This window comes from Haemaphysalis longicornis, unplaced genomic scaffold, assembly GCF_048455015.1.
Source record: "Haemaphysalis longicornis isolate Haplotype H1 unplaced genomic scaffold, Haemaphysalis longicornis Haplotype H1 scaffold_12, whole genome shotgun sequence".
NCBI classification, from domain to species: Eukaryota; Metazoa; Arthropoda; class Arachnida; order Ixodida; family Ixodidae; genus Haemaphysalis; species Haemaphysalis longicornis.
This window is the reverse complement of record NW_027526225.1, coordinates 110,981,778-110,996,681: the sequence shown is the minus strand read 5'-3', so window position 1 is coordinate 110,996,681 and position 14,904 is coordinate 110,981,778. Positions and strand designations below refer to the sequence as shown.

At 47.1% G+C, this 14,904-nt stretch overlaps 1 protein-coding gene across 1 annotated transcript in view; it reads left to right on the top strand.

Moving 5' to 3' along the window:
• Ent2 (Equilibrative nucleoside transporter 2) overlaps positions 1 to 14,904 on the top strand; it is a 40,681-nt gene that overhangs the window by 12,701 nt on the left and 13,076 nt on the right. Inside the window, exons 6-10 of the mRNA XM_077694114.1 lie at positions 2,207 to 2,257; positions 7,205 to 7,290; positions 7,893 to 7,941; positions 9,030 to 9,127; positions 10,491 to 10,592. Coding sequence (XP_077550240.1) covers positions 2,207 to 2,257; positions 7,205 to 7,290; positions 7,893 to 7,941; positions 9,030 to 9,127; positions 10,491 to 10,592 — 386 coding nt within the window. The remainder of the gene's footprint in view (positions 1 to 2,206; positions 2,258 to 7,204; positions 7,291 to 7,892; positions 7,942 to 9,029; positions 9,128 to 10,490; positions 10,593 to 14,904) is intronic.

Below are 14,904 nucleotides of genomic sequence, written 5' to 3'. Positions count from 1 at the left end.
CAGATTTTGAGAGGGCAACTGTCTTGAAGCATTTAACAGTCTTTAACAGAAGCATTTAATAGCATTTAACACTCTTGAAACAGTCTTTGAAGCATTTAAAGTGTTGTCAAAAGCAGAAGGAGATTGCATTAGCGTCCCTTCAATCAGGCTCTCTACGCATGAAATATGTTTCACGCATAAGGAATAGATACCATGTCACGTCTTGCGTTTATCAATAAGTTGTATTTTTTAGTGTGTGTTCTTTTTAGGTTTTTTATACATAACCCCCCTTCTCGTGATAATAATCAGTTGTTAGTTTGTGCCTCACCTCATCTGTTCATGTGTTTTTTCTATTTGTTGCACATTTTCGTGTTGAGCAGCGCGCTTCGGAATCTTAAAGGAGTACTGACACGAAATTTCTCGCTTTCAGGTTTTATGCTGTAAAGAATACCTATTGGCCCAGTAATTACGAAAAGCGAACCGAAAGCCGTCAGCCGCCAGCCGCCAGCATAGAATTAATTATAGCACGTTTATTGCAACCAGTTTCAAATTCGGTCGCCGCGCGGGAAAATGGCCGTTCGAAGGCCAGTCTGCAAGCGGGCCAGCCTTACGTCACGGTCTCACCCGTCACGTCAGGAACGTTCGCTGCATCGTCTGCTACGATTGCACATGGTCTGCACTCGCCCGCGCAGTCGACATGTCGTCTGAATCGTCAGACTCGGATGAGTCGCTGCCACCCGACAGACAGAACAACTTTATTTGGCGAGGCGATTAGGCCGGCGATGTCTTCGTCTTCGCCGTCGTCCGTTTTTTAATATCACTGCGGCTCAAACCGGCGCAGACCGTGATAGCAACAGCTTGTCACCACTCTTATAATCAATCTGATCGCGAAAAAGAAGTTCCACATGCGAGAAAGTAGATGTTAGTGTGGTGAAAAATTGTGCTAGGAGTTGTTATCAGCGCTGAATTTAAAAGCGGCGTTCAGATATATGCCGCGATGGTAAGCCTACGCTGGCCGGCAGCGGAAGTTCGGCGCTGTGACCCAGCACTGCCGTCACCGCGGTGCGGCAAGCGGCCGAAAGATGCCGCCACCTGCGCGCTAGAATCAAAATAGGCCACGGCAGATATCTTGATCACCGATCACTGAAACGGGAATTATCGCCAAAATAAAGCTCTATATGCGAAAAGGGGATGATAGTGGATTGAAAAGTTGTGTATGGGATGGTCATTCGCAGTTGTACAGATACCGGCGATCAAATATTCGCCACGATACTAAGCCTAAAGTTCGCAACACCCAAGCTGAACCGAGCAACACCGAGCCCGCTGGCTTGGGCGACAGTTCTTGTGGCCACCGCCGCGCACGAACTCAGTCCATGTTTAGCACTGCATGTCGTCGCGTGGAAAATAATGCATCTTGGCGTTGTATTCGATTTGCTCGGAGAGGCTTCCACGAGCAGTACTTCGCATTCCGCGAGCTTGCCATAGCACAACTTAAGCAAGCTCGGCGACGCGCACCGCCGCGTCGCCGCAGTGCGCGTCGGCATCGCGCACCGCACGGTGCTGGCACCGAGCACTTTTCGGCACCAGTGCAAGGCTACACCATGCGCCGGCCACGAACTGAAGAGCAAAGACGTTGAACACGCAAAATGCGCAAAGTTTACAAGCATTGCTCACACAGCTACACCCACGTCTCCTGCCCAAACGAATACCAGCGACAACAGCAGCGCAGGATATCGTTTCCGGTTCCGAAAATGACTATATGACGTCATCCTGAACCGGCCAGACACGCCGGCCGATATTTCGTCACGCCGAAAGCGATTTTGCTAGTGCTGCCAATTTGCGGAAGCTCGCGGCCGGGACAATCAAACTCGATTTTAGATGTGATTGCGGCCTCGGATCGCTGCAAAAATTTCTGTGAGGCATCTGTACAAACTACTGAAGCCAATTATATCATTTTTTAGGCGTCAAAATTTGGTGTCAGTACTCCTTTAAGATGTTAAAATACGACCAACTAACCTTCTTCCAAGCCTTGCAGGAATGTTTGTTGCTTTTGCACGATATTCTCTGGTTGGAAGAGCCAAGCCATCTGTCAATTTTTGTTTTTGAATAATGAGTGGCAGCAGCTGTCCCTGTCTGTATCCACTGTTTTCTTAGAAAGAACAATATGTTGAAGCTGCACAAACGCTCCCTGCCTCCTGCGAGAGTAAAACCTGTTGTTCCTTTTCAGGGCAAATTACATTTTTCTACACAACCATGGGCCTTGTGGTTGTTCTTAACAGTAAGTAGCTGCGGGCTTTTACTTCATTCATTATGTCTCATTAAAATTGCTGGCGCTACTACCTTGGGGACAGGGAAATACTTCTCGTTGTCCCTTGAGCAGGCTGGAGCTAAGTTTGTAGAACATTTCTACGTTGGTGTCCTCTTGGATGCTGCCTTGCTATGGTTGAGGCATATTTTAGTAGTCATGGGTTCAATTGCCGAGTGAGATGGCTGTATTTCCGATTAAGTCAGGAATAAAAGTGCCCTATGTACAGACCAGCTAAATGTGACATAGTTTTAGGCAGTAATGTCGTCAAAATTATGACTCTATCCTTGAACATGAGTATCAGGTTTGATGTGCTTGGAAGTTATACCCCTAGGTTTAACCACGTTACAAGGCCCTGGCTCTGAACAGGTCTCGTATAAAGCTATGAATACCAATGAGCCTTTGAGGTCATACTGAGTGCAACTCTACGAGTTGTTCGACTGAGGAAAGGAAATGAAGGCTGTGCATATTAATCTGGAGACATCATCAAGGCTACACTTAAAGTGTTATGACCATTAGTTATTCCTTGAGGTGGAAAAAGATGCATTCAAGTGACAAAGGGGGTGTAAGGTGGTAGAGCAGAGTAAAACAAGGAATTAAACCGGCGTACCATATTTTCGCGCATATAACCCGCACCAAAAATGTGAAAATTTCAGTGTCAAAGTAGGGCTGCGGATAATACGCGGGGTTTTTCCTTTAGTGCAGCTTCATGGCAGTGCGCGTTGTGCCGTGAAGCTCCTATGCAGTAACACTTACTAAGCCTTCCATGGCAGTGATTACGCAAAACATACCAGGACAAGGAAGAAAAAAACAAGAACGAGCACTCTAATAACTGAATTTTATTAGTGAATTGTGACTTTCGCCTTGCAGTCAGTGTCTTCTACTTGCTAAATATACTCAGTGATGCTACCGCTGCGCCAATTGCGCCAAACTGCGCCCAAGTGCTCTCGCTGCTACATCCTGTTACATTTCCTCTAATTTTGGTGATCCTGCGCCCAACCTGCGCCCAAGGGTGTACGCCGACTAACGAAACTAACTACCGTATAATGCGGAATATAGGTCGAGATTTTTTACAGAAAAATTTGCCGAAAAGTCACCCTTCGACCTATATTGCAGTCATTGGCAGTTGTCATCTGGCGACCGGGCAGCCCATCGAGCCCATCCAAACCCCAAAGGCACCATCGCCACCACCATCAATCGGACGCGACGCCATCTTTGTTTTGTTGCTTCTATCGCTGTCGGCGAATGTGCGCGCGCTATTTTCTTCTTGCTCAATATGAGTTTAGGCACTTGGTGCCAATTCACAGCAGCATTTAAAAGAAAAGTTGGGGATTTTCCAAGGCCAATGACGTGTCTGCCTTGCGCCAGTTCGGTGTCACCAAAAGAAGTGTTGCTAGCGGCGTTAGCTGAAGAGGCAGCTCTCGGTATGCAACGCTCGGAAGGCCTCGTTTCATGGGCGCTGCTCTGTGCACCTGTGCTGCTGTACAAAGGGGCAAATTTTGTTCGCTAGCGTCGTGCGATGTCTCTACAAATGGATACCCCAAGATGTTTGCTGACCGCCTTCAAAGACTGGCTGTCGCCCCGGTCTGCACACGAGTGTCCCATGCTTTGCGCTCGCTTCACGATGACATGGTCTTGCGAGTGTTTAAGAAGTGCTGCATAAGCAATTCCCTGGACTGCAGCGAGGACGACCTGCTGTGTGGGCGACAGCGAGCCAGAAGCAGTCGTCCGACAATACTTCAGACAGTTTTAAATGAGTAATCTGAGACGAAACAAGTTATAGTCTCAATAAAACATAATTGGTACCCAATTATTTTTTTTTTTGCATTTTTCGGCTACAAGGTAAGGGGGTCGACCTATATTCCGCCTCGACCTATATTCCGCATTATACGGTACTTGACGTTCCCCATTGAAAGCGACATCGCGGTGCACCTGTTTTCAGGACGCAATCCGAGCCAAGCCAAGGCAAACTGGTCCTTGTTGCGATAACGGCGATGATGCGTTTTGCGGCTGGCGCCTCGTAGGCGTTGTGAAATCTCCCCCTCTACCCGAGACTTGATTACGTGCAAAGCGCTTCGCACCTATTGGGCTCGCGAGACCGGCTGCCGCTGTCACGACTGTCCGCCTTGCGGTCTTCGAGCCGCGATATGCGTCGTGATATGCGTGCCGTACTCGTGAAGCTCGGCAACAACGTCAGGCGTTGTGAAATTGCCGTACTCGCTCGCCAACGCGCCCCGACAGCGTACGCGTCGACCGGGTGCCTGCGGAGTTGTGCTGGAAGAAAGGCAGGCAAGAGATGAGGACGCAGGAGCTGTAGTTACAGTGGAATCTGGATGATACTATTCTGGGTGATACGAATTTCGGGATGATACGAATTTCTGATTAGTCCCGGTCAAATTGCACTGTTTGAAATGGGAAAAATTTCGGCTCTTACGAACGGAGCTGCGGTGCCCGCTGGATAAGAACGAGTCGGCGAGGCGCCCGACTGCCGATCAAGCAAGCTACGGCGACGTACGGGCTCTCTGCCTCTTTGTCGCTCTTTCTCTAGGAATGGCCAAGCTGTTAGCTGTTTTCTGCTCGCGAAAACGCGCCGCGCACTCCACAGGCACGCTGGTGCCGCCGCGAAACCACCCGCACGCTGCGCGGGGCGCGGTTGGCCGCAGCAGCATGGCGGTGGTTTTGGTCGCGAAGTGGGGCGGACGCTCAAGAGACCGCTTCTAACCGCTCTTCAAAATGCCGCTCAAAGCACACACGAAGTTTCTTGTGCGGTAAATGTGCTAATAATGTGAGCGAAAGCAGTGCTATAAAACATCATCCGCGCCGCTAGTGGAAGCGCCCATGAAATATCGGTCGGGGTGCTAAGCCTAAACATTGGCAAAGCCAGCCGGCTGTCTCGAGCGCTTCGTAACTGCCGCCATGAAGCGCACGCCTTCCCATTGGCGCGAGTCGTCAGGCTCCTCCCACTGCCACGGTTGTCGCGCGTAATTTTCTGACCGCGGGCGCCGAATCGCCGGCGCTGGCGTGAAAATATTGCGCGCACAACGCCGACGCGCACGAATCACGTGCAAACACGCTCCTGTAGTGAGTAAGCTTGGGCACCGCAAGTGAGGAGATGAAAGTCCAGAAAGGACTGCTTGGCGACATGGAGGTTAAAAAAAGCAGAAAAACGTCACTGATTTTGTCACGCGAAAGTAAGAAAAAAAAAAATAACCGAAAACTTGTTTCAGTGCTTCATTTTTTGGTTTGTGTTGTTCACACGAATTTCGGATGATACGAATATTTTTCGCGGTGCCGTGAAATTCATATCATCGAGATTTAACTGTAGACAGATGAGAACTTGCAAAGTGCAGGGGGGAGAAACTAGTATGCAAGGGCAGGAAACGGTGACATAGTTCGGGCTGCGCGCTGGCGAACAAGTACAGCAATTTCAGGATGCCTGACGTTTCCGAGCTTAACGAGTATGGCACGCATATGATGACGCCCGTCTTAGATTTCACGTAGAGTTCACAGAGGCATAGAATTCACATACGGGGAAATTGAAGGTGAAATGAGTGCATGTGACCTCGCAGGAAATTAACATAATCTCGGGGTGGGGGGGGACTAGTGGGCTGCCTTGTCATTAACGGAGGCGTTTTGGTTGCTTGCAGCAAACATGTCCTGAAGGGGCAAGATTCAGCCTGGTGCTGCATGTTGGTTGCCAGAAATGGCTGCTCGCTGCCTTTGTAAACAATAGTGCTGCTATCGGTGGCTTGTCGTTTTAGACCCTTACGGTGGAAGCGCTGACGCTGCTAAATAGTGATTCATGTGCAACACGGGGAGGAGTGTGATGTTCAAGTATGCAGTCAAAGCCGTGGCGCTACTGATGTTATTGGTCAATGCTCCCACGGTCGCCTTTCAGTAGTGCTCGATTTTACATAGCATGTTTGTTGTGACGAGCAATTTTTAGTTTGTTTTTAGTTTGTTCATAGTAAATCTTCTATTGTGTAAAAATGAGAGCTTGTTTTTTCTTTAATTTTTGTTATGCGGGCCGCTGGACAAAGTTCAATGCAGACATTTTTCAGGAGACTGATAAAAATGGGGACAAAATATCCATCTTCTGGGTTCTTTTATTTTTTTGTTATCATTGAAGGGCATGCTTTTAGCGATTATCTATCATGAATGCAATACGTGTCTTAAAATTGCCTCTATCAACACCTGCTCCTAAAGCTGGTTTTGCTGCTCCGAAACGCATTTTTGCCTGCTCCAAAAGCTGCTCCAAAGCGGCCTAAGCCAATAGCATCACTGTATACACTTTTTCTGTCTACAGAGCATGTGATGTGTTGCTTGAGCAGTAACTTTCCTGTATCAAATGTGCGGGCGGTACGTGAGGATTTTTTTTTTTTCTTATCCGGTGGGCTGAAAGTGGTGGTGCGGATTGTACACAGGGACGGTGAAAGTGCAAAAGTACAGTACCTTCTCTTTCAAATGTCAGTACGTCAAATGTAAGCTCCGGGGCGCGAAGCAAATTTATGGTTCGGAATTTGCATTTTCAGTGCGATAAAAGTTCACAAGTGCAGTGCGTTCGCTTTGTAAAATTATGAAGTCCACAGGGGGCGAATGCAGTTTCAGTTTCGTGCATTTGATGAGACGGGAATGAGGCATAGCTCTTTTCTTGGGGTGTAAGAGGTGGTGACGCAGAAAGTGAACCGAGTCGAACTGGCTCGAACGGGTAGTTCATTAGTTATATAAAAGAGGCACCCTATTGGGTGGCCTCCATAACTTTTGCAGGTTCGGTGTGTTAAGACAGATATGGTTTTCTTTTTTTTTTCCAATTCTTGAGCTTGGGCGTCTTTGGTGATGTGGCACCAATTTCCAATTTTCATTTTTGGACGCGTCTTCCGGTTTTCACATTTAATGCCACTTGCCGTGCCTCCTCTGCAGTGGCCAATGGCGTGTACCAGAACAGTATCTACGGAGTGGCGGCCCGGTTGCCAGGCAAATACTCAAACGCTGTGGTCCTTGGCTCCGTAAGTAGTGAACAGTTGATCCATGTCTGTTCGAAGAAGCTGCGAAAAGCATGTTTCTCATTTTTAAGTGTTTTGAGACGTTTTGACATGTCCTTTTTCTAAACTTGATGGTGCTGCTTATAGCAAGCTTTTAAATGGCATTTTTTTTAATTTCTAGCACCCCTCTGGTTTCTAAGCTCCCTCTGTCTCCCAGTTATAGGGGGAAAAAAATTGTTGGAAAGTCACTCAGCAAGTATAGAGATATTTCAGCATGTCTAAACACCTTTACAAAAAGCCTGAAGAGTGCGCTTGAAAAAAATTAAGTGCACTCTTCAGTAAGTTTCTAATGCATATCAAGGGGGAACTACCTTGTAAGCAGGAGCCAGCTTGTAGGAAGGCAGCGGTGCAGTGGGCTGTGTTTGTGCCTTATTTGCCCTGTACGTACTCTTAACTTGGAAGCAAGGATAAGCTTGCATCAAATTCTCTGGATGAAGTCCTTGCCAGAAATGCACACAAAGTGAGACTTAAAGGGAAAATTTATTGAATTGTTTCACTCAAGGCCTCTGTCGAATTTGCAGTTGGTGGAGCTTTCATTTTTTATTTCTTCCTGCTCTCAATTTCAGAACATCAGCGGCACTGTGACGTCTCTGCTGAACATATTTACAATAGCAGGTAAGGAACAGCATCCTTGATTTTGATATTGCAACTTTTTTTGTCGCTGTCATGTAAGCAAGCAAGGATTGAACAGGATTTGTTGTTGAGGCGGTTTATCCTGAGTATTAAAACTGACAGGGCTGAAATACAAGGACTTAAACTCAAACTGAGGAAAAGTTGATGACTTTTAATCTGGACCATGCTGTGCAACTGCTGAAGTACCTGCCCATTGCTACCAGGTGGATTGTCAATGAATGCACAAAATTCTGGTGGCCTAGGGTCACGTCTTTTTAAACTGAAGGGCAATAAAGAAATGGAGGGGGGGGGGCAGACCGGGAAGTAGCTGACGTTCCGAAGCTTAACTGAGATACACCTGGTATCTCCACAGGTCTAAGTTATCTCTATGCAGAACTTATACAATGCTTGATGCATATGCCTGCAATTTGAAGTTCAGAGCACTTTCGGGGCTCGCCTTGTGGTCGTAGCTTGCTCGCTAGACCCAAATTGAGCCACACGGCGTTTCGTTGTCGCGGCGTAACCCTGAGGCTTCGAAAGCCGAGCGGTTTATATAGTTGTAAGTGTTCGCAACTCGTGAACCGCTGCCGCTTTTCATACATCTGCGCATTGTTTAGCGCAAAGAAAACTTGAGGTACATTTGAGGCAAATTATACGTAATTAACTGCCATCGCCCGCATTCATGTAGTGAGGAACGCTTGTTGGGTTGGTTTTTACGATAGTAAGCGAAAAAAAGTGGCAGTGCAACGCCAGCACGTGCGGGAGGAAAAGCAAGCACAAAAAGGACAGAGCTCCCGCTGGCGCAGTTTCAGGCAGGGGGCGTGCGAGCGCTGCGAAGGCGGGAAATTTGAATTGCATTGGGTGGTAGCAGTAAGCGGATAACGGCGCCACAGCCCATGATGGCGAATCACTGCTCTGCACTTCCGACAGCTTTCACATTGAGTGGAGCGGCTTTAATTTTTTCTACCTCCTATGACCGTGTCACACCTCCAAGGCCTCTGCATGCGTAAATTTGCCCGTGGCGAAGTTTCATCTCGTAAGCAGTGGCGAGGGAAGTTGACGGTGCCTCCCGTTGTGGTGTTCCCTTTCAGCGTCGCCCAACGCTCGCACCGCAGCCATCTATTACTTCCTCTCGGCTCTGTTGGTGTTGCTCCTGGGCCTCGACACCTACTTTGCCCTGCCTCTGCTGGTAAGCCCTTGGCGATGCCTCCGTAGTTTGGCTCCAGCAAATGTACATGTGTTGTCGTGCTAGTACGTGCCATTACGTGCGGACGTAATTACAGATAATCGCACTTCTGGTCATGCATATAATTATGTACATGCATAATTACATAGACAGTTCTGTATGTTTGCGATTACGTAAAAAACGACATGCATATTACCTGAAATAATTGCGTACCGGCGTAATTGTTTTCTGTGTTTGTGTCGATACAGAAAGCAACAACCAAGCTCTTTCCTTATTTCAGTGGTTTGTGAGCCCCTAAGGTGCTTGCTTCATCATGTATAGATTTGTTCGTTTTCTGGTAAAACCCGATTTTACCTGAATTTTACACCCCGAACATGTTTCAGGAGAATCATAGTTAGACCCGACTTCTCCCTGAATGGACCTTTTAATAAAGTAGCGATCTGCACAATCGTGCGCTGACGGTCCGCCCTTCTTAACTAGTACTTGCTGGAAGCAAGCCCCATGTACCCAGCTTTCGAACTCATTGAGTGTTGGCATGACTCTGCCGCTCGTTACCTCGGGCTGCTAAATGCGGCACTGACATTGTTGTGCCTAGCTAATGGAAGCTGTGATATCGAGAGAACTTTCCTCCAACTGAGATACATTCAACAATTGAACAGGTCTCGAATGGAGACAGACATGTTGGGCATACACATGATAGTGTATGTGAACAAGTATGTATGTGTGAAAAGCCAATGACTGGCTTTTTGTGAATAAAATTAGTCTTCGGTACCTGTAAACGACCATCTTTCAGCGACATCGCCTCTGTGCCGTCCCATAAGAGCGCGCTCACGTGGTGATCATCACGTGGGGCAGTTATGTGAAGTCGTGACATGGCATCGGCGTCCGGTAGCTTGTCACCTGGTCTGTGAGCAATGTCAAATGCGAACTGCTGCAGTTCACTGACCCACCTGGCCAGCCGCCCTTTTGGATGGGACAAATTCAGCATATGGGTCAAGGCTTGATTGTCTGTGAATAATCTGAAGCGTCGGCCCTCCAAGTACGTTCGGAAGTAACATAGCGCCATCACTACCACCAGGGCCTCTTTTTCGGTCGTAGAATAATTAATCTCTGCCTTGGTAAATGTGTAAGAATAATAACCAATGGCCCTGAGCAGTCTTTCCGGTGATTCCTTGTCATCTCTTTGGTACAAAATCGCCCCGGCTCCGTAATGCGATGCATCTGTGGTCAGTTCAAACGGTTTGGTGAAATCTGGGAGCCTGTACTTTGAGGCGAATGGTGTTCCGGTTTTCAGTAGACTGCGTTTTTCGCAGAGAGGCTGTGCCCTTTGTGAAGGTGGCGTTGTGGATTGCGCTTTCTTTGGCAGCGTTGCTACAGGCATCACCAGCGGCTAGCTGCATTGGCCTCTGCGCCCACTAGCAGGACCCCACGTTCTCGGAGGCCTCCATACTGGCTGGTGTTCAAGCAGGTACGTCCTTCACTTGGGGCCCAGATTGGAGAACGTGCTTGGCATCTGATGGCAGCGATGCCACAGTGAACATCACCTATTCGTTTGATTTAGAGAGCAGCACAGAAAAACAAATACAGTCGATCCCGCATATATCGAACCCAGATATATCAAATTATTGGATTTATCGTACAGTGCAAACATCCCCTTGGAAATCCTATGCAAAAGAAAATATTTTATATATTGAATTATCGATATATCGAACTATTTTGCGATTCCCTTAGAGTTCGATATATCTAGGATCGATTGTCCAGTCAAACCTCGATGTAATGAAGTCGGTAAAATTCATAATTGACTTCGTTACATTGAATGTTCACCACATTGAAATTCGCGGTTAGAATGAAGTGTTAACTGTGTGAAGTGGTTCCTGCAAACGAAAACATGGCGCGCATACACAACTGGTGCACTGTTACTGTTTTCGTTGGAGCTTAATCGTGTACGTGGGCATCAGCGTGAACCGCATGGAGTGTTTTCTGCATGCAAAAATGCGCCTCGCAAGCCACAGGTGCACTGACGCAGCCGCGGAGACCACCCGCGAGATGCGGGTAGCTCCAGCGACCGCTTCTAACTGCTCGCTGAAACACAACCTGAGGGGCAAACGAAGATGTTCATTGGGGGGGGGGAGAAGCTGATAATATAGGAGAAATTTGCACATTTAAACGTCATAAGCACGGCTTAGGAAAGTGCCCATCAAATATCCCCCGTGGTGGTAAACCTAATTGTTTCTGGTGGAGCCAGCCGGCACCCCCGAGCGCTTCGAAGCTCCCACCATGAGACGTCGCCACCTCATTGGCGCAAGTCGACAGGCTCCTCCCACTCCCGTGGTGGCGCGAGTCGCTTTCTGGCTAAGGCAGAAGCCACCGCCAAGACCTCATTTCAACAAGGTCTCGGCGGTTGCTTCGAGACCTCGTTATCGAGACCTCATTTCAACGCTTGCGTCTCCCAAAATCTACTTCTACAACCAAAATTTCGTGTCTAGTTGTCATTGAAACTTTGTTACATTGAAATTTCAGGAAACGGGTCTTCATTACACAGAGGGTGCGAATACATTGTGTGCATACACTTGAAGTTAAAAATTCCTTGGTTCGATGCATCGAGGGTTTCATTACAATGAAGTTCGTTATATTGAGGTTTGGGTGTACACAAGAAAGGAAGCGGGTAGGCCACTGTAGACAGGTCACCATCGTCCTGTCTACTTCTTTTCTTGTGTATTTGTCTTCTGTGCTGTCCCTCAAGATGTCAGTTCTTATTCAGAACAGCGCTAATATTTAGAACTTGGTGTTTACATACCTGCCAGGTTTCCCGAATTTTCCGGGAGACTCCCGAATTTTCATGGTTTTGTACAATTGTACGACCGAAACAAAAATCTCCCGAAAACGCACCCGTCTTTGGCCAAATCTTTTTCCCAGTGTGGCCACAATGTGAGGGAGGTATACCTGACAATACAACGCAACACCAATTGGCATCATTATCAGTGAAGTTCTTAAGGGGACGCGGCTTTCAACTTCGGAAAAATGACCAAAACATCGTTTTTTTGAAACCCACATATTCGGCTTCTATGTTTCCTATTCTGTGCGCCTGCAAAGTTTTTACGCTGAAAAGCATCGCAAAGTGGCATAAAAAATACTTTTGTCAGGCGCGGTGACAAACTATCAGCGCAAAAGGGCGAAAAAACGGCAATTTTCGGAGCGCTCTATCTCCGCAACGGTGCCACCGGGCGCGGCCATTTTGATATGGTTAGATCGGCCGAGCGATCGTCTTTCCGGTTCCGCTCGTCTCTTTTATCTTCGTTCATTCACAAACGCACAAACGGCAGAAAAGAAACGACGCACAAACGAAGCTAGAAATAGATGCTGAAGCGCTATTGGTCCTCCGGTCGGGGCGCAGAACGATGACCCTGCTGATTGGATGTCGCGGGCGCAACGCAAGATGGCGGCCGCCTGAGCTGCGTAGCGAACGGGTTGAGTTCATTTTCGCCGCTTCGCTCGGCCGAGTTTCTGTTCAATCTGTGGTATTCAACACGGACGTTATCGCGATGGGAATGCCAGAGATAACGAGCCAGATTACGGGAAGTTGTGTGGCTCGAAAGGCGGACGTCATCGAACGCTTCGTGGTGCGCGTGACTCTACCATCGCCAGACCCCGGAGGGTGACGCGGTGTGCGCGCTTGCGATAGCGGTTCGTGAAGTGAACTTTTAGTCGGATTTGCGATGTTTACACGCTTAGTTATTGCTGTGTTTTGACTGTGGGCTCGCTAGCCTTGGGAAAGAAACGGTCGACGCGTGAAACGCTGCGGTGCGCACAGCATAGCCGACGCGCATTGGAGCATCACATGACTGGGCAACCGGTTACGATTGAACGCCAGTAGTTGTAATTAATGCCTGCGACATTAGATTTAATCTTAAAAGCAACCTGACAAGCCATATCAGGTATAATCAAAGTTCGATATGTCGCGGTAAGCGTGCGCTGCGATGCGCGCGAGCCATATCGCCTTTCTTGCGCAACATTTCCCGTGCACTTGTAATTTTCATGCAAACAGGTTTGAGTTAGTAATATAGGAATAAAAATATGCTCTCTGCGTTAAAAATGTACGTTACTGTGGCAGCATTTAACAGTGATTTTTTTAGGGAAATTATTGATACCATTGCTTAGGGCATACTGGCTGTGCTGCGAGAAATATTGGGTGCCTTGAATGTCCAAAGTAGTAAAAAAATATGCTCTTGCATTGAAGTTGGGAGTTATGCAGAATACTCTACCAAGCTTCAAAGTAGCTCATTTTCATCCTTGTGGTATGCAAACTTTTGGCAATGAACACCTGCACGTATGAGTACTAAGTGGCTGTGCCAGGCAAGATAAAACATAAAAAAAAGCCAAAAATGTTCAAATTTAAGTAAAAAAAAATGCTTAACCTGTTGCCATGGTGACAACACTGCAAAAGGAGGTTGTCCAGTGCGATACAGCCAACCAGCTAACCTACTTTGCCTTGAAAGCCCATTGAAACCCATCTCCCCCTCCATTTGGTCTGCAAAGGGGGGTATGTACTCTTCACGGAGGAGCTGAAAATGATGTTTTCTGGAAAGAGAAAGGCTGTAAAAGGCACTCCAATTTCAAGGCAAGGCCTTCGAGAAGCCCCATGTTCAAAAGGACATGAAAGGCTACAACCGTGACGACTTTTGATATGTGAAACCTATGTTGCAACTTCGGAAGCCGTTTTCTCAAAACAGTTTTTTTTGCCACCTGTGTCGCTTGTACCAGGGATTTCTTCGTGACCGCTGGGTCTATTTTAATTCCGTTTCTTGCATTACATTCCTTGATGAACTGTTCAGGTCGTGACACTCTTCGTTTTCCAGATTTGTTTTTTTGATTTATTTATTCAAATAATCGTTCACAGTTGACATGCCTGTTGCACATTAACCTCTAAAAAAATGAAAACTAAAATACATTGTGTTGTAAAAAAAAAATTATAAAACTGTCACGACCTCGTCCATTCATTTGGGAATGCAAAGCACTTCAAACAAGTTTTCTATCGTGTTTTATAAGCTGCTCAAGCTCGGTACAAGCGGAACAGAAAGAAAATTTAATACATAAAAAAGTTTTCAAAATATTACTTTGAAATTTTTATGGTGTTATCACAGAAGCATTTCCAGTTGCTGTGCCAATTTTCATCAAAATCCACGAAGAAATAAAAAAGTTGATTTTGAAAGCCACGTCCCCCCTTAAAAAGCGTAGTCGGCCATGTGTAGATGGTGACCCTGTTCGACCCATTGTTAGTTTACTGTTTATAGAAACGCAGCGCCACCGCCGCCGCTTTCATTTATTTACACATGAGCACGGCCGTTCTGGACGGCGGTTCTGAAGATTTAGCAAGTCTCCAGTGGTGTAGCTTGTTGTTAGCTTAGACGAAACAACAAAACAGTTCAGTTCCTGCTGTTTTGTATTGCACTTGCAGTACTATTTCCAGGACTTTCTGAAAAGGGCGGTGTCAGCCACGTCGAACATTTGAGTGGTCTAGCTTCTTGGTAGTTTGTACGAAGAAACAGTTCATTTCCTGCTACGTGTTAAGCAAATAAAAAAAATGTGTGTTAAGTTACCCATTCTGTTGTAGCTACTACCCCCCCCCCCCCCCAGTAAGATTTCCCTAATGCCATCCCGGCAAGCCTGGCAGGTATGTGTTTATAACGGTGTACTTGGTATTTAGAACGGTGTACCTGCTGCTGTGGCTCAGTGGCTAAGGCTGAGTCCAAGGATGTCAGTTCAATCTCAGCATCGGCAGC